At 45.1% G+C, this 26,165-nt stretch overlaps 2 protein-coding genes and 1 long non-coding RNA gene across 3 annotated transcripts in view; 2 read left to right on the plus strand and 1 right to left on the minus strand.

Moving 5' to 3' along the window:
- Window positions 1-5,124: 5,124 nt before the first annotated feature.
- On the minus strand, window positions 5,125-9,998 carry cox7a1 (cytochrome c oxidase subunit 7A1). The gene is made up of 4 exons (XM_072462333.1): window positions 9,892-9,998; window positions 7,732-7,818; window positions 7,167-7,251; window positions 5,125-5,275 (listed from the first exon to the last, which is right to left on the minus strand). The coding sequence occupies exons 1-4, from the start codon at window positions 9,904-9,906 to the stop codon at window positions 5,217-5,219; spliced, it is 246 nt and encodes an 81-aa protein (XP_072318434.1). The 5' UTR covers window positions 9,907-9,998; the 3' UTR covers window positions 5,125-5,216.
- A 1,498-nt stretch (window positions 9,999-11,496) lies between these two features.
- On the plus strand, window positions 11,497-15,293 carry LOC140377085 (uncharacterized). Its single transcript, XR_011930090.1, has 4 exons — window positions 11,497-11,579; window positions 14,512-14,773; window positions 14,856-15,037; window positions 15,133-15,293. It is a non-coding gene; the product is annotated as an uncharacterized lncRNA (long non-coding RNA).
- A 2,253-nt stretch (window positions 15,294-17,546) lies between these two features.
- rnaset2l (ribonuclease T2, like) overlaps window positions 17,547-26,165 on the plus strand; it is a 33,640-nt gene continuing 25,021 nt past the window's right edge. The window contains exons 1-2 of the mRNA XM_072462175.1: window positions 17,547-17,628; window positions 18,738-18,926. Coding sequence (XP_072318276.1) covers window positions 18,738-18,926 — 189 coding nt within the window. The 5' untranslated portion in view covers window positions 17,547-17,628. The remainder of the gene's footprint in view (window positions 17,629-18,737; window positions 18,927-26,165) is intronic.

A 26,165-nucleotide genomic window follows, 5' to 3' on the forward strand; every position in this document is an offset into this window, starting at 1 on the left:
CGATAACTCCTCTGACCGTGTTTCTTTCAGCATTAGACACAAGAATGTCCTTTCCACCCAGACGTTTAGTTCCAATCGCCTTCCGTTGCTGAGCCGCGTCCTTGCACACGACCAGCAGCGAGCCATCTCTAAGGACACTCGCACTCTTGATCACTCCCACAGCTGCAGTTAGGCTCTTTGACAATGCCACTGAATTCCACTCCTTAACGGATGCACTATCCTGTGCAAGCTTTATGATCACCTTACAGTCTCTGCTCTCACCCCGGATATCAATAGCTTCAGCCTCATCCTGCTGCTCATTCCCAGAACCCTCGGACGAGCTAAGGGACTTTTTACGTTTCCGGGCACGTGCAGGCAGAAAAGGCTGCTCCTCCACGCCGTCCAGAACGTCTTCCATCCCCGATCCACTCTCCTCCGCCATCTCCCGTCTCTCCAGACCGGGTGTTGAGCAAGGTCTCCTCACAGTTTTGTACTATAATGGCGGTTGGACATAGTGAAGTACATAGTGAAGTACATAGTGAAGTACATAGTGAAGTACATAGTTAAGAACATAGTGAAGAACATAGTGAAGTACATAGTGAAGAACATAGTGAAGTACATAGTGAAGTACATAGTGAAGTACATAGTGAAGAACATAGTGAAGTACATAGTGAAGCACATAGTGAAGAACATAGTGAATTACATAGTGAAGAACATAGTGAAGAACATAGTGAAGTACATACGCGTCTCGGGGATGTTTGGGGGATGATTAAGCGGATGCATGGGGTTGAGCGCCGTTATGGGACCCCGGTCCTAATACTGAATGGTGTTGAAGCAGTCAGCGACGTTGACAAAGCTGAACTGTTGGCCAGCACCTTTGTGTCGGTGCACAGCTCTGACAATCTCTCACCTGCGGAAAGGCACTACAGGGAGAGTACTTTGGCCCAGAATTCTGAGCTGATTGGGCACCAGCCTTCGACTCAAGATGACCTTGACCTTCCGTTTAGTTTGTTTGAGCTAAGGAGAGCACTTTCTAAGGCGAAACAGACAGCCCCGGGTAAAGATGAGGTGTGCTATGACATGCTCTCTCATTTGACTGATGACACGCTTGGGCTAGTCCTGGGTCTTTTCAACCGTGTTTGGGATTCAGGTTGTGTTCCATCTGCGTGGAAACAGTCTACGGTGGTGCCGGTTCTGAAGCCGGGTAGGCCAGCGTCTGACCCTTCAAGTTATAGGCCGATTGCCTTGACGTCGCAGCTCGGGAAAACGATGGAGCGCATGGTTACCGAGCGGTTGGATTACTTCTTGGAGAGTCAGGGTTTGCTTCCCGCGCACCAGAGTGGTTTCCGTAGGGGCAGGAACACCATGGATTCCGTGTTGTGTTTGGAATCTGATATCCAGCTGGCCAGGGCTCAGAAAGAAAAGGTTATTGCGGTGCTCTTCGATGTGGAGAAGGCGTACGATATGGTTTGGAAGGATGGGCTCCTCATTAAGCTGCGGAAGTGTGGTGTGAAGGGTAAACTGTTTAACTGGGTCCGGAGCTTTCTGTCTGGCCGGCGTATCCAAACCAGAGTGGGCGCTGCTTACTCTGGGGTCTATGGGGTGGAGAATGGGATCCTGCAGGGGAGTGTGTGTAGCCCTATCTTGTTCAATGTTATGATTAAGGACATCTTTGACGACGTGGATGGGTCTGTTGGGAGGAGCCTTTATGCTGACGATGGCGCTCTATGGGTGAGAGGGAGGAATCTCCGGTTTTACGAGGCGAAACTGCAAAGGGCAATACAGCAGGTGGAGCAGTGGACCCTGAAGTGGGGGTTTAAACTGTCCGTACGGAAGTCTCAAGTGATCTGTTTCTTCAATGGGCATAGGGACGTCTCCCTTCGACTGCATGGGTAGGTGCTCGAACAGGTCAGGGATGTGAGGTTCTTGGGGGTCACCTTTGACGAGAGGCTTAGTTGGCGTCAGCACATTGATGAGGTCAGTGGTAAATGCAAAAGGGTGAATAACTTGCTTCGTTGTCTATCCGGCCAGGACTGGGGGGCCAGCAGAAGGTCGCTCCTGGGTATTTATTGGGCCGTCATGAGGGCGGCTATTGATTATGGCTGTATAGCCTACATGTCTGCGGCTGAGACTAACTTAAAGAAGCTTGATGTGGAGCAAGCCCAGGCCTTGCGCATCTGCTGTAGGGCTTTTAGGACCTCCCCTGTCTCGGCGCTGCAGGTTGAGTTGGGGGAATTGCCGTTACGGCTCCGGAGGCTAGAACTTCTGTTGGCTTACTGGGTGAATGTGCAAGGTCATACGAGCTCTCACCCGGTGAGGGACTTTCTCAGGGTTGATGGGGGGCAGAGTGAGGCTGGCGGTATGGTTTTTAGCCAGGTAGGAAATGCGAAGGCGCGGCTTGCGGGGGTTGGTGATCTGCGTGTGAGCCCGTCGGTGGCTTTGCCTGCTATAGCTCCGTGGAAGTTTGTCCCGGCTCCTGTTGATGTTAGCTTGCATGGCAAGCTTAGAGGAGTCGCTGGGAGGGCACCGCAGTTTGCCGTTCAAGCGCTCATCGATAAGCACTCAGGTGATGTGTTTATTTATACCGACGGGTCTAGGGATCCTGAGAGTGGGCGTACTGGCGCCGCTTATTTTGTGCCTGACCTGGGGCTGGCGGTCAAGAAGAGGTTGACAGATCGCCTTTCTGTTTTCACGTCGGAACTCATAGCGATACGGTTGGCATTGGAATGGGCGGAATCTGCTTTGCAGTGTTGCGGCATTGTGGTGGCCTCTGACAGCCTTTCTGCATTGCAAAGCATTAAATCTGGGAAATCGGATTGCAGACAGGATGTGTTGAATGGCATCTTCTGTCTGCTGCTCTCCCTGTCCAGGAAGGATGTGAGGGTTTCCTTCTTTTGGGTCCCTGCGCATGTGGGGGTGGATGGTAACGAAATGGCTGATGCACTGGCTAAACGTTCCCTTAGGCGGCCATCAATTGATGTGGCGGTTGAGTTAAGCAAATCTGAAATCAAGCCCGTTATCAAGAGTCATGTGGTCGGCCTTTGGCAGGAATTTTGGAGCCACTGTGTTACTGGACGGCATCTCTATCACGTACAGGGTAGTGTGGGTCCTTGCGAGTCTATGGGCAGGAACGCGTGGGAGGAAAGGGCCTTCGCCCGCATGAGGATTGCCCATACTGGACTCAATTGGTCACTGAGTAGGATAGGCAAACACCCGACCGGTCTGTGTGGTCACTGTCGGGTGCCAGAGACTGTCGAGCATGTGCTGATTTGCTGTGAGGCTTATGATAGAGAAAGGGCCGGGTTGGCCTTGTGGTTTCGGAATAATGGGCGGGAGTTCAATCTGCGGAACGTTCTGGCGATTCGGTCACAGGGTTTGTGTTAGGCTGTGGTTGCTTACTTATGTAGCACAGGGCTGGGTAAACGTTTATAGAGGTGGGGGGTGTTGGAGACTGAGCCGAGGATGAGGAGCAAGAGGATGTTCTAACGCGCTTTGACTTCATGGGCCTAGAAACACCAAAGTGATGGAAGAAGGACTTCTAAAGGATAAAACGACAAAGACGTCCCATGACCTCATGGGCTTTGTAAAACAACAAAGACGTCCCATGACCTCATGGGCTTTGTACTTCCAAAGCACCAAACGTCAAAGAGGGAGAGGAAGATGAAGAAGAGTCTCCCTGGAATAAAGCCGGTTGGTCACTGACACAACAACTATTCTAGTCACAAAGACATATCATGACCTCATGGGCTTTGTAACACCAAAGCAATGGGAGGAGTACTTTTACGGACTACGACAGTCTTGAGGACTACGAAACGTCTGAGGAATAAAGTCTGGCGGTAATGCAACACTCGGATGCCAACCGCCATAAAACAACAACAACAACAACAACAAAACTGGCTACGACAGTCTGAGGAATAAAGTCTGGCGGTAATGCAACAATTGGATGCCAACCGCCATAAAACAACAACAACAACAACAACACAACAACTATTCTAGTCACAAAGACATATCATGACCTCATGGGCTTTGTAACACCAAAGCAATGGGAGGAGTACTTTTACGGACTACGACAGAGTCTGAGGACTACGAAACGTCTGAGGAATAAAGTCTGGCGGTAATGCAACACTCGGATGCCAACCGCCATAAAACAACAACAACAACAACAACAACATAGTGAAGTACATAGTGAAGAACATAGTGAACTACATAGTGAAGAACATAGTGAATAACATAGTGAAGAACATAGTGAAGTACATAGTGAAGTACATAGTGAAGAACATAGTGAACTACATAGTGAAGAACATAGTGAAGTAAAACTGAAGTGCTGTAACTGTGGGGAAGAACATAGCTCTGCCTACGGGGGGTGTAGGTTTACCAAAAGAGCTGCTGAGGTGCATAAAATAAAGGTCTCTCAAGGTATATCCTATGCAGATGCAGTCAAGAAAGTTTCAAGTAACGAGTTTAGAGTAAATACAGATGCAGACACCGCACAACCGCCAAAACGCCAATGGCCACTGCTCTCTCGGAATCCTCTTCTCTGACTGTGTCTCGAGGGTTTCTCTCTAAAATAATCTGTTTTTCACTTGACGCTTGACCAGGCGTGGGCAATTTTTGTCCTCCGAGGGCCATATTTGAATCCAGGCAAGTAGCGGAGGGCCGGCCCGCGATCATTGGTGCGAAAAAAAAAAAAAAAAAAAAAAAAAAAAATATATATATATATATATATATATATATATATATATATATATATATATATATATATATATATATATATACATTTTTTAAAATATCACTTGGCATGTTTGGCGGGCCGGATTATAAAGACAAACGGGCCACATGCAAACGGTTGAGCGCCTTTTTCCTCCGGTTCTTGCGCTAACGTGGTCCTTTTTCAGCTTTGGTTCAGTCCTCGTTCGGTGGCGCACGTCTCGTTTGCGTCAGTGGATTCGTTCGTGAAAGACACGTTCTTCTTCTTGTCGTGTTGTGTGGTTTGTTCTGTTCCTCTAAAGAGCTTCACTTTCAGATCCACAGGAAGAAGGACAATTGTGACGGAGTCTGAAAATGAAGGAAGCACAAAAATAAATGCTTTTTGAAAACTCCATCATCAAATGGTGAAAAAGAGAAACTCCACTGTTTTAGTCCCGATTGTACATTTTAAATCTTTATTCAGTGACGAAACACAACATAATTTCACACAAAAATATTCCTTCAAAGTGATTCTCGGAGGCGGTAGGGCATCAGGCTTTCTTCTGCGGTACAGCCGCCCGGAGGAGCCAGAATATGGAGTAACCGGTGCCTGGAACATAAAAGCACAACTTAAAGTGAAGCAGTTCTTCTCCTTTTGCCTCTGGTCCTCGAGAGAAGACACAAGAGAACATCTGAGCTAAATGCAAAGAAAGTAAAACAGATAAAGAAGGTTGTCGCAGGTTTGATTCCCGAGCCTTTCTGCTGGAGGTGGTGTGTTTCTCCTCAGGTCTGAGTGGGTTTCCTCTGAACTCATGCACCACAGGTAAAACTCCTCTGACGTCTGGACCAAGACCAGCATAAAGATCTGGAACTGGTCCTGGGTCTGCACTGTGACCACTGCTCCTGAGATGCTCCTGAGATGCTCCTGAGATGCTCCTGAGATGCCCCTGAGATGCTCCTGAGATGCTCCTGAGATGCTCCTGAGATGCCCCTGAGATGCTCCTGAGATGCTCCTGAGATGCTCCTGAGATGCTCCTGAGATGCCCCTGAGATGCTCCTGAGATGCTCCTGAGATGCTCCTGAGATGCTCCTGAGATGCTCTTGAGATGCCCCTGAGATGCCCCTGAGATGCTGCTGAGATGCCCCTGAGATGCCCCTGAGATGCCCCTGAGATGCTCCTGAGATGCTCCTGAGATGCTCCTGAGATGCCCCTGAGATGCACCTGAGATGCTCCTGAGATGCCCCTGAGATGCTCCTGAGATGCTCTTGAGATGCTCCTGAGATGCTCCTGAGATGCTCCTGAGATGCTCCTGAGATGCCCCTGAGATGCCCCTGAGATGCCCCTGAGATGCCCCTGAGATGCTCCTGAGATGCTCCTGAGATGCTCCTGAGATGCCCCTGAGATGCCCCTGAGATGCCCCTTAGATGCCCCTGAGATGCCCCTGAGATGCTCTTGAGATGCTCCTGAGATGCTCCTGAGATGCTCCTGAGATGCCCCTGAGATGCTCCTGAGATGCTCCTGAGATGCCCCTGAGATTCCCCTGAGATGCCCCTGAGATGCCCCTGAGATGCCCCTGAGATGCTCCTGAGATGCCCCTGAGATGCTCCTGAGATGCCCCTGAGATGCCCCTGAGATGCCCCTGAGATGCTCCTGAGATGCCACTGAGATGCCCCTGAGATGCCCCTGAGATGCTCCTCAGATGCTCCTGAGATGCCCCTGAGATGCCCCTGAGATGCCCCTGAGATGCTCCTGAGATGCCCCTGAGATGCCCCTGAGATGCCCCTGAAATGCTCCTCAGATGCTCCTGAGATGCCCCTGAGATGCTCCTGAGATGCTCCTCAGATGCTCCTGAGATGCCCCTGAGATGCTCCAGAGATGCTCCTGAGATGCCCCTGAGATGCTCCTGAGATGCCCCTGAGATGCTCCTCAGATGCTCCTGAGATGCCCCTGAGATGCCCCTGAGATGCTCCTGAGATGCCCCTGAGGAGCTCCTAAGATGCTCCTGAGATGCTCCTAAGATGCTCCTGAGATGCCCCTGAGATGCTCCTAAGATGCTCCTAAGATGCTCCTGAGATTCTCCTAAGATGCTCCTGAGATGCCCCTGAGATGCTCCTAAGATGTTCCTGAGATGCTCCAGTGGGTCAAACGCAGAAGACAAATTCCCCTACAAATACAATAAAGTTTGACCTTGACCTTTAATGTGGCTGTTCTGGATCATGTGGGATCGCCCTGGGTTCTCCACATGTCTCAGTCTGAAAGGCTCCCGCTGAGAACGATTGGCAGAAGCGTCACAACAAGCTGAGAAAGAGTTTTCAAGTCTCAAATATCAGAAAACTCATCTTGCAGCGCCAGGTTTAAAACTGTGTCCAGAGGAAACTGACCCAGACATAATCTCGAAGGCTCTGGAGTCGAACCCAGAACCCTTTAGAATGTTTGAACCCTTTAGAATGTTTGAACCCTTTAAAATGTTTGAACGCTTTAGGCTGTTTGAACTCGTTACCTGCCAGTGTGAGGGTCATGGTGATCCGGTACAGCACCACGTCCACTGTCCCTCCTTTAATGTGCACCGGGAGACCGTTATCCTCCTGCAGGGTCAGAACAGGGTCAGAACAAGGTCAGAGCAGGGTCACAACAGGGTCAGAACAGAGGTCAGAACAGGGTCAGAACAAGGTCAGAACAAGGTCAGAGCAGGGTCACAACAGGGTCAGAACAGGGGTCAGAACAGGGTCAGAACAGGGTCAGAACAAGGTCAGAGCAGGGTCACAACAGGGTCAGAACAGGGGTCAGAACAGGGTCAGAACAGGGGTCAGAACAGGGTCAGAACAGGGTCAGAACAAGGTCAGAGCAGGATCAGAGCAGGGTCAGAGCAGGGTCACAACAGGGTCAGAACAGGGTCAGAACAAGGTCAGAACAAGGTCAGAGCAGGGTCAGAACAGGGTCACAACAGGGTCACAACAGGGTCAGAACAGAGTCAGAACAGGGTCAGAACAAGGTCAGAGCAGGGTCAGAGCAGGGTCAGAAGAGGGTCACAACAGGGTCAGAACAGGGTCAGAACAGAGTCAGACCTGGAACAGTTTCTGGGCCTCTGGGACTCGGTTCTTCAGACTTTGAGCCGAGCGACTGAACCCACGACTTAAGAGCACAGGAAGTATCTGTGAGAGAGAAGGAGTACAAGTACTGCGTGAGTACTGCGTGAGTACTTCACCTGCCCCTCCCCCACCAAAAAACAAGTATCTTTATAGCTCCTGGAACTGTCTTTATGAGCAAATGTTTCTTATTGACAACACATTTATCAAAGAGAGGAGCACCCCCTGGAGCAAAGAGTAAGATTACTGTGTATTTGTACTCAAGTAAAAGTACAGTGACATGACTAGTAATGTACTCAATTGTAATATATAAGTGCTGCTGCAATTGTACTTAAGTAAAAGTAAAGTATTTCAGGAAAATACGCCTTAGTTACTTTTAACTTACGATGTTTACAAAACTTGATTAAATAAAGAGTTTTTTTTGCAGAATTAAGTTGTTTTAAACTGTAATGGTTTGTGGGTTTATAAAGCAGAGGGGTCAGAGGTCAGAGGTCAGGGGTCAGGGGTCAATTACATGGGTGAAATTTGACTCAAAAAACATACAATTCCGCCATAAAAATCGATTAAATAACCACAACACAAGGATTTGTAATAAGTTACTTTTCAGCCCTGGTTTTATTACTTTACATTCCTGCTTTTCCATTGGTCAGAGCAGCCGAGGCGAGGGCTGTGATTGGTTGTTGGAGCTGTCAATCAACACCAGACCCTGCGTGACCTTCAACAAGTTCAAATGATATGACCTACATTTGGATTGTCAAGGCTTTACTCTGTCAGTGTAGTAGTAGTAGTAGTAGTACTGGTAGTAGTACTGGTAGTAGTACTGGTAGAAGTAGTAGTAGTAGTAGTAGTAGTTCTGTCTGCAGTACTTGAGAGTCATGTGTTTGTGTTTTTGAGCTGAGGCTAAAAACAGAACAAACATCACCTCAAACAACCTCCAACAGTTTATATCAAACAAAGACTAGACCAGGTTTTAGACCTGGTTTAGTCCTGTTTTAGTCCTGGTTTATTCCTGGTTTAGACCTGGTTTAATCCTGGTTTAGACCTGGTTTAGTCCTGGTTTAGACCTGGTTTAATCCTGGTTTAGACCTGGTTTAGACCTGGTTTAGTCCTGGTTCAGTCCTGGTTTAGTCCTAGTTTAGTCCTAGTTTAGTCCTGGTTTAGTCCTGGTTAAGCCCTGGTTTAGTCCTGGTCGAGTCCTGGTTTAGTCCTGGTTTAGTCTTGGTTTAGACCTGGTTCAGTCCTGGTTTAATCCTGGTTTAGCCCTGGTTAAGCCCTAGTTTAGTCCTGGTTTAGTCCTGGTTTAGTCCTGTTAAGTCCTGGTTTAGTCCTGGTTTAGTCCAACATGTTGTTTTAGGTTCAGTCAAGGTTGTGTCCTGGTTTAGTCCTGGTTTAGTCTTGGTTTAGACCTGGTTCAGTCCTGGTTTAATCCTGGTTTAGCCCTGGTTAAGCCCTAGTTTAGTCCTGGTTTAGTCCTGGTTTAGTCCTGTTAAGTCCTGGTTTAGTCCTGGTTTAGTCCAACATGTTGTTTTAGGTTCAGTCAAGGTTGTGTCCTGGTTTAGTCCTGGTTTAGTCCTGTTAAGTCCTGGTTTAGTCCCAGTTTAATCCTGGTTAAGCCCTGGTTTAGTCCTGTTAAATCCTGGTTTAGTCCCGGTTTAATCCTGGTTTAGTCTTGGTTTAGTCTTGGTTTAGCCCTGGTTTAGTCCTGGTTAAGACCTGGTTTAATCCTGGTTAAACCCTGGTTTAGTCCTGGTTTAGTCCTGGTTTAGTCCTGGTTTTGTCCTGGTTTAGTCCTGGATTAATCCAGGTTTAGTCCTGGTTTAGACCTGGTTTAGACCTGGTTTAGTCCTGGTTTAGTCCAAAATGTCGCTTTAGGTTCAGTCAAGGTTGTGTCCTGGTTTGGCACTTGTTGCTGTTCTGTTTTAGTCCCTGATTTAGGCCAGACTTAATCCTGGTTTAGTCCTAATTCTGTCCTGGTTTAGTCCTGTTTTAGTCTTATTTTAGTCTGTCCTGTTTTAGTCCCTGATTTAGGCCAGACTTAATCCTGGTTTAGTCCTAATTCTGTCCTGGTTTAGTCCTGTTTTAGTCTTATTTTTGTCTGGGTTTAGTCCAGTTTTATTCCGATTTAATGGTATTTCTTACCCGGAGGCGGTTCATGTCGACTCTCAGGACTCAGACTTCGCCTGGACTAAACCTGGACTTGGGCCAGACTTGCACCTGATATAGTCCTGGTCTGGACCCGAGCCAGAGCCAGACGTGACACAGGAAGTGGCTCCTGAACCTTTCAAAATAATACTACAAAAACACACTGAACACAGACCACACAACTGACACACACACACACACACACACAACTGACACACACCACACAACTGACACACACAACTGACACACACCACACAACTGACACACACCACACAACTGACACACACCACACAACTGACACTGACAACACAACTGACACACACCACACAACTGACACAACTGACACACACCACACAACTGACACACACCACACAACTGACACACACCACACACACCGCACAACTGACACACATACACACACCACACAACTGACACAACTGACACACACCACACAACTGACACACCACACAACTGACACTGACAACACAACTGACACACACCACACAACTGACACAACTGACACACACCACACAACTGACACACACACAACTGACACACCACACAACTGACATACACACAACTGACACACCACACAACTGACACACACCAAACAACTGACACAAACCACACAACTGACACACGCACAACTGACACACACACAACTGACACACACACAACTGACACACCACACAACTGACACACACCACACAACAGACACTCGCACAACTGACACACCACACAACTGACACACACACAACTGACACACCACACAACTGACACACACCACACAACTGACACACACCACACAACTGACACACACACAACTGACACACCACACAACTGACATACACACAACTGACACACCACACAACTGACACACACCACACAACTGACACAAACCACACAACTGACACACACACAACTGACACACCACACAACTGACATACACACAACTGACACACCACACAACTGACACACACCACACAACTGACACAAACCACACAACTGACACACGCACAACTGACACACACACAACTGACACACACACAACTGACACACCACACAACTGACACACACCACACAACAGACACTCGCACAACTGACACACCACACAACTGACACACACGAACTGACACACCACACAACTGACACATATTAATAATAACAGTAAAGTTCAGATTGTTTTATTGCAGGAGATATTTTTACTGCTTTGAAATAGATATTTGAAATACTACAAGAGTTATACATATGTGTCAGTTTCACCGAGGCCGACATGTACTGGCATTAAGGCTGCTTAATGCCGGTACATGTCGGCCTCGGTGAAACTGAGATAAACCCCAACATTTTTTTTTTTTTTCAAACGTGTGATTTTCGTTTTTTTGCAGAATGTGCTAGTTGAAGTTATGAATAAGCCCCGGTGTGCTTCAGATAACACTATTGGTTGTCTTAAACATATACATTAAGCTGTTAAAAATGTGGAGTTTTGGGGTCTTTTTCCTGCTCTCCTGGGGGGCGTCACCTTTTTCTAGCCAACGTATTGTTTACATTTTCCACCAATCAGCTGTGATCCGCATGGCAGCTGCGTGCTCTCCGTGTTTTCCTCTCATTCCTCCAGACCGTCTGCAGAGCACAGTCTGCAGAGCTTACATTTCCTGGACTACATTGCAACGGAACTGTTTACTCAGGTATACTTTTACTTTACTACTAAATTATTGCTTTAACGCTGTGTTTTAAGGCGGACTCGTGATCACTTTAGAATCTTACTTGTCTGCTCCGGTGGAGCTAATGCTAAGCTAACATGTTGCTTCAGTGCACTCTGCAATACGGGCTTAATGTGACTACTTGCTGTTATCACCATGTTATCGGGTTATTTTTCGGCGTGGGTTGGCCCGTGGGTTGTGTGGGTCGTGCTTTGTGTGTGTTTATGGTGGACTAAACCGGCTGTTAGCCCCACAGCCCGGAGCTAAACGTAGCTATTCGGAGCTAAGTTGTATGCTAAACTTTGCTATGTTATCGTGTTATTTTTCGGCGTTTTGTCTGTACAAATTATATACTTATGTAGTATTTCTTGACCCGTGGGTTGTGTGGGTTGTGCTTTGTGTGTGTTTTATGGTGTTTTGTGTTAGTTTTAGAAAATAAAAAAACTATAAATAGAAAAAAACTACAACTCCCGATACCACTTCTGGTCACGTGGCTTACGTACGTCGCACGTCATGCACGCACTGCGTCACTCGAACCAATCACGTGCTTGCCTGGCCATTATCAGCTTCCTGTGTGTCTCTGTGCACAGTGTTGGGAAAGACAACAGGACGGCTGAACCAGGTAAGCTTTGCGACTAAAACACCCGCTTTTAATCACTTTAATGTGCGCCGGTTTTAAACTCGAATGTATGTTTATGCTTTGGTGTGCTGTTCTGCAAGTGTTTTGCTTTTACGAGCCGTGTCGGTGTAATCCCTCATTCGTCCAGGCGTGTTCCATAGTAGAAAAAGCTTCAGTTGTAGTCATCTGGACTCAGTTAGAAAAAATAGACATTTCGACTCTCATCCAAGAGTCATTGTCAATAAAAGAATTTAGGTCGAGAACTCCGATATTTATCCTATTCTGTGGTAAGTCCAGCCCATTGGGCGGAGCCTTCCTGAAGAGGAAAGAGTTGTTTGTTTCAACAGAAACTCCCCCCTTGTATCTACCGAGCTAGCCTATTCAGAATTTTAATGGGCTATTAGAATCCTCTTTGTCTTTGTGAGACCCTGGCTCAACCACCCTGAGTACCTGATTAGCATCTAAATGTCCTGGTCCTGGTCCTCTACCTTTCCAGGGGTTCAGTATACCATTATAGATACCAGGAAGATTGAATCTTAGCCCTCCATTTCTGTCTTTCTTTTTTAACAAAAATAGCTTCCTTGACTCCTCTTTCAAACCATCTTTTCTCCCTACTTAAAATCTTCACCTCACCGTCTTCAAACGAGTGATTAGAGGCTTCAAGATGGAGATGCACAGCACTCTGAGGTCCTGAACTTGTATTTCTTCTGTGCTGATAGAGCCTCTTGTGTAGAGGCTGTTTTGTCTCACCTATGTACCGTTCTTTACAGCTTTCTTCACTGCATTGGATCGAATAAACTACATTGCTCTGTTTTTGAGTCGGCAACTTGTCCTTAGGGTGAACCAGTTTTTGTCTTAAAGTGTTTCCTGGTTTAAAATAAACAGGGACAGTTTTTCCGACAGGCCAGAGACATAAGGGATAGAAACACCCTTCCTTCTCTGTTCAGTTTCCCTTTTGTCCTGCTTCTTGGTTCTCTTCACTCTGTTGAGAGCCCAAGCAGGGTAACCACAGGCTGAGAGGGCATTTCGGACATGTTTTTCCTCTTTCTTCTTGCCCTCTGAGCTGGTGGGCACACCTTGAGCTCTGTGTTGTAAGGTTCTGATCACACCCAGCTTGTGCTGTAGTGGGTGGTTGGAGCCAAAGAGCAGATACTGGTCCGTGTGTGTAGGTTTCCTATATACTTCTATTTGGAGTTTCCCGTCCTCTCCTCTGATCGTGGAACAATCAAGAAAGGCCAAGCGATTCTCCTTAGCGTCTTCTCTTGTAAACCTAATATGTGGGTCCACAGCATTGATGTGCTCAGAGAAGGTTTCCATCTCTTGTTTCTTGATTGTTACAAAAGTATCATCGACATAGCGGAGCCACAGCTTTGGGGCAATGCCTGAGAAAGAGGCCAGTGCCTTCTTCTCAAAGTGCTCCATGTACAGGTTGGCCACTATGGGAGAGACGGGCGAGCCCATGGCACAGCCATGAATCTGTCTGTAAAATTGTCCCCGGAATTGAAAGTAAGTGGTGTTCAGACAGATGTCCAACAGATTACATATGTGTTCAGGTGTCAGTTTGGTCCTTTCCTGTAGGGTGGTGTCTTCCTGCAGTCTGATCCTCACCGCTGCTACTGCATCAGAGGTCGGGATGCAGGTGAACAGGGACACAACATCATATGAAACCATGAGGTCATCTGGGTCCAGTTGGAGATGTTTCACTTTATCCACAAAGTTGTGCGTGTTTTCCACATGATATTCCGAATTCCCCACAAGTGGAGCCAATATAGTTGTTAAATGCTTGGCCACACAAAAAGGATGTTCCACTCAGACCCATAGTGTGCAGCACAGATTCCATCACTTACAATGTGGCCAAGCATTTAACAACTATATTTAATAGAACTTAATTATAATATAACATTAAAGGGTTGAATAGGCTCGGTAGATACAAGGGGGAGTTTCTGTTGAAACAAACAACTCTGTCCTCTTCAGGAAGGCTCTGCCCAATGGGCTGGACTTACCACAGAATAGGATAAATATCAGAGTTCTTCTTTTATTGACAATGACTCTTGGATGAGAGTCGAAACGTCTATTTTTTCTAACGAGTCCAGATGACTACAACTGAAGCCTTTTCTACTTTTACGAGCCGTGTTATCTCAAGTGAGCTAGCTAGCCCCGCTAGCCGAGGGCAGATGTCCCAATATCTCCGCGTTTTGCATCTTAAATACACCGTTAACGTCACAATGTGAACTGTTATCTGTTAAGCGTGTTATTCCCATATTACTGTTAACCCTAATCCTTTTTTCCCCTTTTCAGAATTGGCACCCTGACTGACATAATCAAACACTATGACGAAAATGGAGCAACACCACGGTTGAGGAAGAAGCGCGCACAGCCACATTCACGCAGGTTCATCAGCCATGAAGTGATTCACACCGTTGTGGAGTTTATCAAAAACTATGCAGAAGTCCATTCCATAATGCTACCTGGTCGACATCCTGGCCATAGGGACTGGCATGTGAAGTTGCTCCCAACCCATGTGACTAAGGGCTCTACGTGAAGTCTCCTAAGGAGCTTGGTAAGTGTAAAACATTATTTTGGTGATTTTCATGTTTTAATGATTAGAGTATAATTAACCATAAGCAACATCTGTTTTTCAGGTGAGCCTGCAGTTTGTAAATCAAGCTTCAGATCACTGTGGAAACAGCTTCTCCAACACATCAGAAGCTGCAGGCCACGCACAGATCTCTACAACAGAATCTAATGTGCTGTCTTTGGACCCTCACCGCCAGCAAGCAAAGACATCAGGATGCATTACAGCTTTGACTTTGTACTAATAATGGTGCAAATGCAGAATAGCAATTATAGAGACCTATACGTCTTAATCAAATGTCATATGTATTAATCTAATCTCCTTTCTCTCTCTGTCTACTACAGATACACTTTCCGTCCAACCCCCTGCAGCAGGGGCCAAGCTTCACTACACAATGGACATCCACTTCCTCATTGCTGGCCACACCAAATTCTCCCCTGATTGCGGCTTTGGACTTATCAAGCGAGCATACATGAAGACCAGGGTTGACACTTTGGAAGACATCAATGAGGTTAGTTTATATTATTTGACTACTGTAATGTGTAAACATTAGCCTGGCAAAACTTCAGTGCTGCTCTCTGCTTAAGATATGTTTCTTCTGTTCTCATTTTTTTAACATTGTCGCCCTTGTCATCAGGTAGTGGAAAACAGCTCTCCTGAGTCTCACCTCAATATTCCACAGCTTGTTGGAACGGCGGATGGCAAAGTGTTTGTCAAGAACTTCGACTGGCAGAAGCATCTGAGTCCCTTCTTCAGACGGCTTCCAAAGATCAAGAGTTATCAGCACTTCAGGTATTTATATTGAAACTCTCACATTGTGTTAAAAAGTTAATGAGTGTTTTATGTGAAATAGTTAGCCATTTCTTAAATGTCCTGTTATTTGTTTACAGCTTTGATGCCAAGAGACCAGGTGTGGTGCTTGCGAAAAGTCACTGTGAAGCAGAACCAGTGGAATTTCAGCTACTACGCAATTCAGCTGTTCTGCCTTCGGTTGACAATCTCCATGTCCTGGTCCCACCTGGACTGAACTTTGACAGGCAGACCTATCTGCATGAAAAAATCAGGCCTTTCTGTGCTGACGAGGCAAAAGACATCACATGCCCAGCGCCGAGAGTCACAGCACAGAAGAGTGCACAGACGAAGAAGAGGATGAGGATGAGGATGTGATCTCTGATGTAATTAGACTCTGGTGGTGTACATATCATATCTATTATCTCATATCTCATATATTCAAAGCCATGGACCCGTTGCAGTTCGTATACCTGGCCCTGGCATCTGTTTATAAGAGTTCTTCTATTAAGAGTGTTTTTTAAACTTCCTATAAGTTACTGTCCTTTCCCCTGTCCTTTTCTGTATCTACTGCGTTGTAACATTAAAGGCTATCTTATCTTATCTTTTGTTGTTTGTGTTGCACTGAATCACCTGAGAATTATGTTTATCGACAAATGCAATGAACCCTATTCTGATTCTTTGATTCTATTCAGGGCCTTTTGTAATCCAAGTATTTCCATTTTAATATAGTAACTTCTAATTCTGATTCAAGTCCAGTTACCATCAATAACAACACTCCTCTTGAGTCTTCAGTGACAGCTGTAGGGGAAGGTGGTGTCAGTGTGACAGGGGGGAGGGCTTATCTCAATGAGATGCAAATGAGCCCCCCTGTGACTCTGGGCTCACTCCGGTGAGAAACTTTGAACCCCGTTTTCTCAGTGAATGGGTTTGAGAGTTGTATACATTCAAATGACCACAACTTATTCAAATATTATCAGATCTACATGAGTGAGACATCATTGGAAAGCTTTGAATTCACACTTTCGGAATCTGTGAATACTCAAAATGTCTCCGGGTAGACATGTAACTGGTTTAGCCACGGTCAGACACATATTATTATTATGATTATACATTATACTTATGCCACAATGTCGTGGGGTGCGTCTGGGAGGAAGCGTCTGGGGTGCTCCGACTTAGAAAAAGCTTGTGACAAATTGATTCATACTTTTGGATAAATTCCAAACGTTGCTTCTGTCATTTCACTGATTTATCTCATTCACAAAATGTCACTGTTTGGAACAGCAGACGATCTCGCTGTGTGAGGGAAAGGTTTTGCAGGTCTTTCCTTCCTGCTGCTGTCAGACTTTATAACAAACACTGTTAGTACTGAACACTCGCAATACTGACCTAACCATGTGCAATTCTGTCATATGTGCAATTGCTGTTGGAATTCATGTGCAATTACTGTGCAATTACTGTGAAATTCATGTGCAATCTATGTGCTGTCGTGACACATATTCATGTGCAATAACTGTCGTGATCACATGCAATGGTATTTATGTATTTATTTATTTGTCTATGGGAGTTTTTATTTGTAGGAGATCTTCTACTGAAAGTGTTTTTCAGACTTCCTATAAGTGATCTGTTCTTCTGTATCTACCTCTGTATCTACCTGCGTTGCACCAATGAAATTTCCCCATGTGGGACAATAAAGGAATATCTTATCTCCAAACGTTGCCATGGAGATGTTTGTGGATCAGTGCAACAGACATTTAGTTGGAACGGGCCAAGGAAAACCAACTACTACAGTACTTGTACTATTAATAATCTCATACAACTGTCATACATATTTACAACAGGTTTTATCCACCAATAAATCAGATCAAATGATACAAATCGGTCGCGCTTCATGAGCTGAAACTATAAACACGTGTGTGATGTGTGAAACTGCAGCTGTGTTTGTTCCTCTTTCTCTGGAGCTTCAGAACAAAAATGCACTTTTACTTCTGCCTCTCATTTATAACAAGTTCTGCTGTTACAGATTATTGTGACTTCTGCTGCTGGTAAAGGTAAGACTGTCCTGGTTTAGTCCTGGTTTAGTTCTGGTTTTGTCCTGGTTTAGTTCTGGTTTAGTCCTGGTTTAGTCCTGGTTTAGACCTGGTTTAGTCCTGGTTTAGTCTTGGTTTAGTCTTGGTTTATAACAGTTTTAGTCCTTGTTTAGTCCTGGTTTAGTCCTGGTTTAGACCTGATTTATAACAGTTTTAGTCCTGGTTTAGTCCTGGTTTAGTCCTGGTTTAGTCCTGGTTTAGTCTTGGTTTATAACAGTTTTAGTCCTGGTTTAGTCCTGGTTTATTACAGTTTTAGTCCTGGTTTAATCCTGGTTTAGTCCTGGTTTAGTCCTGGTTTATTACAGTTTGAGTCCTGGTTTAGTCCTGGTTTAGTCCTGGTTTAGTCTTGGTTTAGTCCTGGTTTAGTCCTGGTTTAGTTATGGTTTAGTCCTGGTTTAGTCCTGGTTTAGTCTTGGTTTAGTCCTGGTTCAGTCCTGGTTTAGCTCTGGTTTAGTCCTGATTTAGTCCTGATTTAGTCCTGGTTTAGTCCTGGTTTAGTTCTGGTTTAGTCTTGGTTTAGTCCTGGTTTAGTCCTGGTTTAGTCCTGGTTTAGTCCTGGTTTATTACAGTTTGAGTCCTGGTTTAGTCCTGGTTTAGCTCTGGTTTGGTTCTGGTTTAGTCCTGGTTTAGTCCTGATTTAGTCCTGGTTTAGTCCTGGTTTAGTTCTGGTTTAGTCTTGGTTTAGTCCTGGTTTAGTCCTGGTTTAGCTCTGGTTTGGTTCTGGTTTAGTCCTGGTTTAGTCCTGGTTTAGTCTTGGTTTAGTCCTGGTTTAGTTCTGGTTTAGTTCTGGTTTAGTCCTGGTTTAGTTCTGGTTTAGTCCTGATTTAGTCCTGGTTTAGTTCTGGTTTAGGCAAGAACAATCTTTCTTTTTATAAATAAGTAATTTGCTGGTTTGTAATGGAATATAAACCATGTTAAAAAGAAAATACGTATATTTTACTTTGACTTAAGCACAGATTTGACAGCAGTACTTGATAGTAATTGAGCACATTTTATAGCTGTACTTTTACAAATATAGTACAAATATCCAGGTTATTTATGGGTTATAATAATGTTCTGTATTGGCTCAGATGCTGTGGCTCCCTCTGGTGGCTGCTTTGCTCCTCCACAGCTCCCTCACAGGGGCCCAGTGGGACAAGGACTACAAACATGACAGTTGGGACTACAAAGACGGCGGGCAGGACTACAAAGATGGCGGACAGTGCTGTGGCTGGAAGTGCATGTTGTTCACGCTGCAGTGGCCCGGAAGCTTCTGTCAGGTCTGAGCTGCAAGACTCTGAAAGTGATCGGGATTGTTACTAGTACAAGTACTGAGGGACTACACCAACTACACAAGTACAAGTACTGAGGGACTACACCAACTACACAAGTACAAGTACTGAGGGACTACACCAACTACACAAGTACAAGTACAAGTACTGAGGGACTACACCAACTACACAAGTACAAGTACTGAGGGACTACACCAACTACACAAGTACAAGTACTGAGGGACTACACCGACTACACAAGTACAAGTACTGCAGTATTATTCATGCCCTCCCACTTATGAGAGGGACATTCAAAGTTAATATCGAACATCAAACATTGCATAAGTGTGGGTAAGTTTGTTATCGTATTTTAAGAGTAATTCGGGGCACCAGCCATTGATTCGGCTTTTAACAATTCTATAATCAAATATTTAAGTGCATTAATTTATTAGGCCCGAGCCCCAGCAGGGCGGAGGGCCTATTGCGCCCGCATGTTTGGTACCCCGTCGCCCCTGGCAAGTACAGTGAACTAGCCCATGCCGAAGGCATGGATCATGCATACTTACTCCTGCTATGACAGAAATAGTCAACAATTAGTGAATGGGCGTAGCCCATTCACTAATTGTTGACAACAGCAGCGCCCCGTACGCGAGAATCCATGCCGCAGGCATGGGCCATGCTTGTATCTGCTCAAATCAATGGAAGTCTATGGGGAGTGGGCGGGGCATCCCGACGGAATAGGGAGTGACGAGCGCGTAAGCGCTCGTAATGAGGATTCCACCCCATGGCGGCATCGGGAAGGCTTAGAGCTTTCAAACGATGTATAATTTGTTGTTATAGTGGAAACGGCTATATTGTTTTTGCTAAAAATATTATTATTTTTATTATTAGGCCCGAGCCCCAGCAGGGCGGAGGGCCTATTGCTCCCGCAACGCTGCCGAAGGTAGCGTTGCAACTGTCTGACCAAACATGCGGGCGCCCCTGGCAAGTACAGTGAACTAGCCCATGCCGAAGGCATGGATCATGCATACTTACTCCTGCTATGACAGAAATAGTCAACAATTAGTGAATGGGCGTAGTCCATTCACTAATTGTTGACAACAGCAGCGCGAAGCGCTGCATTCCTCCAAAAACCCTCCTGGCATCGTCCCGTACGCGAGAATCCATGACGCAGGCATGGGCCATGCTTGTATCTGCTCAAATCAATGGAAGTCTATGGGGAGTGGGCAGGGCATCCCGACGGAATAGGGAGTGACGACGCGTAAGCGCTCGTAATGATGATTCCACCCCATGGCGGCATCGGGAAGGCTTAGAGCTTTCAAACGATGTATAATTTGTTGTTATAGTGGAAACGGCTATATTGTTTTTGCTAAAAATATTATTATTAGGCCCGAGCGCCACAAGCTGGCGAGAGGCCTATTAATCTCGTAAGGCCGTGCGAAGCACGGCTGCGAAAGTGCGCACATAGTGCGCACGAAATCGAGCGCGAAGCGCTCGCCCACTTCCAAACACTCACTAACGCACTCCTTTTCTCATGCACGCCCCGTGCATACTAATTAGTAGTAGGAAAATGGAACATTACCGTTGTAAACGGGCGAAGCCCGTGCAAAAGTGCGCACTAAACGAGCACTTTAAATTGAGATGACGACCGCAAAGCGGTCGTCATCCCCATATAAAGCACTCATTTGCGCTAAGTAGCTCACGAATACGTTCCCCATCTCTTGCATGTTCCGTGCATATAAGCATGTAATGCAAAAATTGAACATTATTACTGTATAGAGGGCCAAAAACACAAAGTGGGCGGAGCCCACTCAAAATTAACGAAAGTACCCGTCAGTGACCAGGGACCCACACCATGAGGTAGGAAAGCGCGAGCGCTTTCCGAAAATGTATAGTTTATGATATTTGAAAAATGGGAAACATTGTTTTCGCATCGGAATATTATTCTTTCTTCTTCTTCTTCTTCTTCTCGGGACCAACCCCCCTATTTTTCACCCAGTGAACATTGACGAAAAGTCACAAAAATGTTCACACCTCTAAAAATCGTGCCTCTCTACATTCTGGCTATTTCCCTTTTCTAAAATAAAAAAAATTGGCGCGTCAGCGCCCCCAAATGTACCAAAAATGCATTGAGAGATGGGAAATGATCCAAAAAAAATCTGATCGTAGAATCATGAAATTTGGCGCAGAGGTAGATGGTCCAAGAGAAGTAAAAAATATTATTACGGCAACGCCGTCCGCCCAACCAAATGTCGGCCATATTGCTTCAAAAATGGCTAAACATGACTTTGGATTTTTTCCAAACGTCGTACTTTTACGAACTCCTCCCAGGGCGTTGGCCCTAAAAAGCTGAAATTTGGTGAAAATGCTACTGAGGAGTGGGACATCAAAAGTTATCCAAATTACATTGATACCTCTCACGGTCTCTGTGCGGCGAAGCCGCAAACTGTAGATAGAATTTCAGAAATCTCCCATATTTAAAATTTCTGCCGTTTGCGCAGATAAAGTCCGAATTGCGTCAAATTAGAATCAGTTGTTAAACTCTTTGCCCTAAACCTACTTGAAGTGAAATAAATTCATTTGGCGCCACAGCGCCCCCTACAGATTTTATATGGAGGTTAAATGTTTAGTTTTGCGAAATTATATGAAATTTGACACACAACTCAATTTTAGCATCCCCATCAAAAAAGTCAATGAGACCCATGTCATAATTGTTATGGCGTTGCCGTAACGATGACCGAAACCTTTCATGTTATTCCAATGGGGAAATCGCCAGAACATGTTTACACTTTAGACTTTCACAAACTCCTCCCAGGGCGTTAGCCCTATTAACCTGAAATTTGGTGAGACTCATCTTCAGGGGTGGACCATCAAAAGTTATCCACATTTTCATTCAAAGAGTCACGGTGTCTGTGCGGCAAAGCCGCACATTTTGCCAAGAATTCAAAATAAAATAGCTTTTTGATGGTAAAACAAAGGGGAGAAGATGTGACAGCGTCACAGATTCAGCAGTAGGCGTAATAAAAGGACAATTGGGGCGCGTTAGCGCCCCCTCCTCTTGCGGCGTGGCGGCGGTGTGGCGGCGGCGTGGCGAGGGCCGATCATTGCCGCTTGCGGCTATATTTTTTATTAGGCCCGAGCCCCAGCAGGGCGGAGGGCCTATTGCTCCCGCAACGCTGCCGAAGGCATGGATCATGCATACTTACTCCTGCTATGACAGAAATAGTCAACAATTAGTGAATGGGCGTAGCCCATTCACTAATTGTTGACAACAGCAGCGCGAAGCGCTGCATTCCTCCAAAAACCCTCCTGGCATCGTCCCGTACGCGAGAATCCATGCCGCAGGCATGGGCCATGCTTGTATCTGCTCAAATCAATGGAAGTCTATGGGGAGTGGGCGGGGCATCCCGACGGAATAGGGAGTGACGAGCGCGTAAGCGCTCGTAATGATGATTCCACCCCATGGCGGCATCGGGAAGGCTTAGAGCTTTCAAACGATGTATATTTTGTTGTTATAGTGGAAACGGCTATATTGTTTTTGCTAAAAATATTATTATTATTATTATTTTTCTTGTTCTTCATCGCTTTGAACTCTAATTTGACCCCCTGAACATGCTCAAAAACTCACCAAACTTTGCCCAAAATTCAGAATCGGCGAAAAATTTTGTTTTTTCTGGGCCATTTTTTTTTTCGTTAAAAAATGGCGCGACAGCGCCACCGACAAAAGTCCAAATACATTGCGCCTATGGGAGACGCCCCGAGGTCAACTTTGTCGTAGAGCTACGAAATTCGGAACACACATTCCTCTCGTGAGGACAAAAAAAAAATATTATTGTGGCCACGCCCCCAGATTTACCCTATGGCCGCCATCTTCCATTGAAAATGAAAACACGCTGTGTTAGCCATTTTGTTTACGTCAAACTTTGACGAACTCCTCCTAGGGCGTTTTGCCCACCGACTTCAAAATCGGCGGACGTCCTCTGGACAAGTGGGGCATCTAAAGTTATCCAATTTTTTGAGATACCTTTTACGGTCTGTGTGAGGCGCAGCCGCAAAGTTGGACAACTTATTTTGGAATATTGCAGATCTAAAAATTGCTCCCATTTGATCAAAACAAGTCTGATTAGGACCAAATGTGAATCAGTTGTTAAACTTTCTAGTTTGGACCAGTTTAGGCTGACAAAATTGAAATGGCCGCAATAGCGCCCCCTACAGAGTGACCTTTAAATTAACATTGAAGGTCAAAAATTAGTTTTACCAAAATTGTCTAAACTTTACCCAAAATTCTATTCTGCCGTCCCGATCACAAAAGCCAATCAGACAAATGCCTTAATTTTTACGGCGTAGTCGTAGCGATGACAGAAACATCCCATGTTATCCCTATGGGAAAACCACAAAATCTCTCAAATTACCACATTTTTATGTTTCACACTTTAACGAACTCCTCCTAGTGCGTTTTGCCCACCAACCTCAAAATCGGTGTACGTCCTCTAGACAAGTGGGGCATCTAAAGTTATCCAAATTTTAAGGATAACTTTTACGGTCTCTGTGCGACGGAGCCGCAAACGTTTCCCAGAATTCTGACTATTTGGCCTTCAGAGTAGCCTATAAACAATAGAGTTTTTCCAAATGACATGACATTTTGCACAAAATTCTCAATTGCCATCCCCAAAATAAAAGTATGAGAGCCAAAGTCATATTTTGTACAGCGTAGCCGTAGCGATGACAGAAACATCCCATGTTATCCCTATGGGGAAACCGCAAAATCTCTAAAATGACCACATTTTTACACTTCACACTTTAACAAACTCCTCCTAGGGCGAAAGCCCGATCAAGTTGATATTTGGGGAGAATCATCTACACAAGCGTGGCATCAAAAGTTATCCATATTTTGATTTTAAGTGCTAGGGTCTCTGTGCGGTAGAGCCGCAAATATATGTCACAAATGGGAAAAACGCCAAATCCTTGAAATGTTCACATTTACGCTTCACACTTTAATGAACTCCTCTGTGGGCAATAGCTCGATCAAGCTCATATTTTGGGAAAATAATCTACACAAGCGGAGCATCAAAAGTTATCCATATTTTTATTAAAGTGTCACAGTCTCTGTGCGCTGGAGCTGCACATTTGACCGACATTTGTGTTCATTTGCACTGGTTAAGCACAGCATTGTACATGTACAATGTGTCGCTGTCTTAGTTCTTAGACAATTGCGTTAGCGCCATCTCTGTAAAATGCAGAGAGCAGAGTCGGAAGGCCGGCGGCCCGCGAGGGCCGTTGGATGCCGCTTGCGGCTTTAATTATTATTATTTTTCTTTTTCTTCTGCTTTTTGAGCTCTAATTTGACCCCCTGAACATGCTCAAAAACTCACCAAACTTTGCCCAAAATTCAGAATCGGCGAAAAATTAGATTTTTTCTGGGCCATTTTTTTTTTCGTTAAAAAATGGCGCGACAGCGCCACCGACAAAAGTCAAAATACATTGCGCCTATGGGAGACGCCCCGAGGTCAACTTTGGCGTAAAGCTACGAAATTCGGGACGCGCATTCCTCTCGTGAGGACAAAAAAATATATATTATTGTGGCCACGCCCCCAGACTTACCCTATGGCCGCCATCTTCCTTTGAAAATGAAAACAAGCTGAGTTAGCCATTTTGTTTACGTCAAACTTTGACGAACTCCTCCTAGGGCGTTTTGCCCACCGAATTAAAAATCGGCGGACGTCCTCTGGACAAGTGGGGCATCTAAAGTTATCCAATTTTTTGAGATACCTTTTACGGTCTGTGTGTTGGACAACTTATTTTGGAATATTACAGATCTAAAAATTACTCCCATTTGATCAAAACCAGTCCGATTAGGACCAAATTTGAATCAGTTGTTAAACTTTCTAGTTTGGACCAGTTTAGGCTGACAAAATTGAAATGGCCGCGATAGCGCCCCCTACAGAGTGACCTTTAAATTAACATTGAAGGTCAAAAAGTAGTTTTACCAAAATTGTCTAAACTTTACCCAAAATTCTATTTTGCCGTCCCGATCACAAAAGCCAATCACAAAAATGCCTAAATTTTTACGGCGTAGTCGTAGCGATGACAGAAACCTCCCATGTTATCCCTATGGGAAAACCGCAAAATCTCTCAAATTACCACATTTTTATGTTTTACACTTTAACGAACTCCTCCTAGTGCGTTTTGCCCACCAACCTCAAAATCGGTGTACGTCCTCTAGACAAGTGGGGCATCTAAAGTTATCCAAATTTTAAGGATAACATTTACGGTTTCTGTGCGACGGAGCCGCAAACGTTTCCCAGAATTCTGACTATTTGGCCTTCAGAGTGGCCTAGAAACAATAGAGTTTTTCCAAATGACATGATATTTTGCACTAAATTCTAATTTGCCATCCTGATCATACAAGTATGAGAGCCAAAGTCATATTTTGTACGGCGTAACCGTAGCGATGACAGAAACATCCCATGTTATCCTTATGGGAATATCGCAAAATCTCTAAAATGACCACATTTTTACGCTTCACACTTTAACGAACTCCTCCCAGGGCGATAGCTCGATCAAGTTCATATTTTGGGAAATCATCTACACAAACGGGGCATCAAAAGTTATCCATATTTTGATTTTAAGTGCTACTGTGCCGTGGAGCTGCAAATATACTGTCACAGATGGGAAAAACGCCAAATCCTTGAAATGTTCACATTTGTGACTGACCGTGGCTAAACCAGTTACAAGTTATTCTGAAAGTGTGAATTCAAAGCTTTCCAATGATGTCTCACTCATGTAGATCTGATCATATTTGAGTAAGTTGTGGTCATTTGAATGTATACAACTCTCAAACCCATTCACTGAGAAAACGGGGCTCAAAGTTTTTCATCTGAGTGAGCCCAGAGTCACAGGGGGGGCGGGGCTCATTTGCATCTCATTGAGATAAGCCCTCCCCCCTGTCACACTGACACCACCTTCCCCCTACAGCTGTCACTGAAGACTCAAGAGGAGTGTTGTTATTGATGGTAACTGGACTTGAATCAGAATTAGAAGTTACTATATTAAAATGGAAATACTTGGATTACAAAAGGCCCTAAATGGAATCAAAGAATCAGAATCAGAATCAGAATAGGGTTCATTGCATTTGTCGATAAACATGATTCACAGGTGATTCAGTGCCAGCAATGGTGCACTGAATGATTCAACACAAACAACAAAAGATAAGATAAGATAGCCTTTAATGTTACAACGCAGTAGATA

This window comes from Eucyclogobius newberryi, unplaced genomic scaffold (genome assembly GCF_026437365.1).
Source record: "Eucyclogobius newberryi isolate DKJ021-1_F unplaced genomic scaffold, fEucNew1.0.hap1 SCAF_10, whole genome shotgun sequence".
In the NCBI taxonomy this organism is placed as follows: domain Eukaryota; kingdom Metazoa; phylum Chordata; class Actinopteri; order Gobiiformes; family Gobiidae; genus Eucyclogobius; species Eucyclogobius newberryi.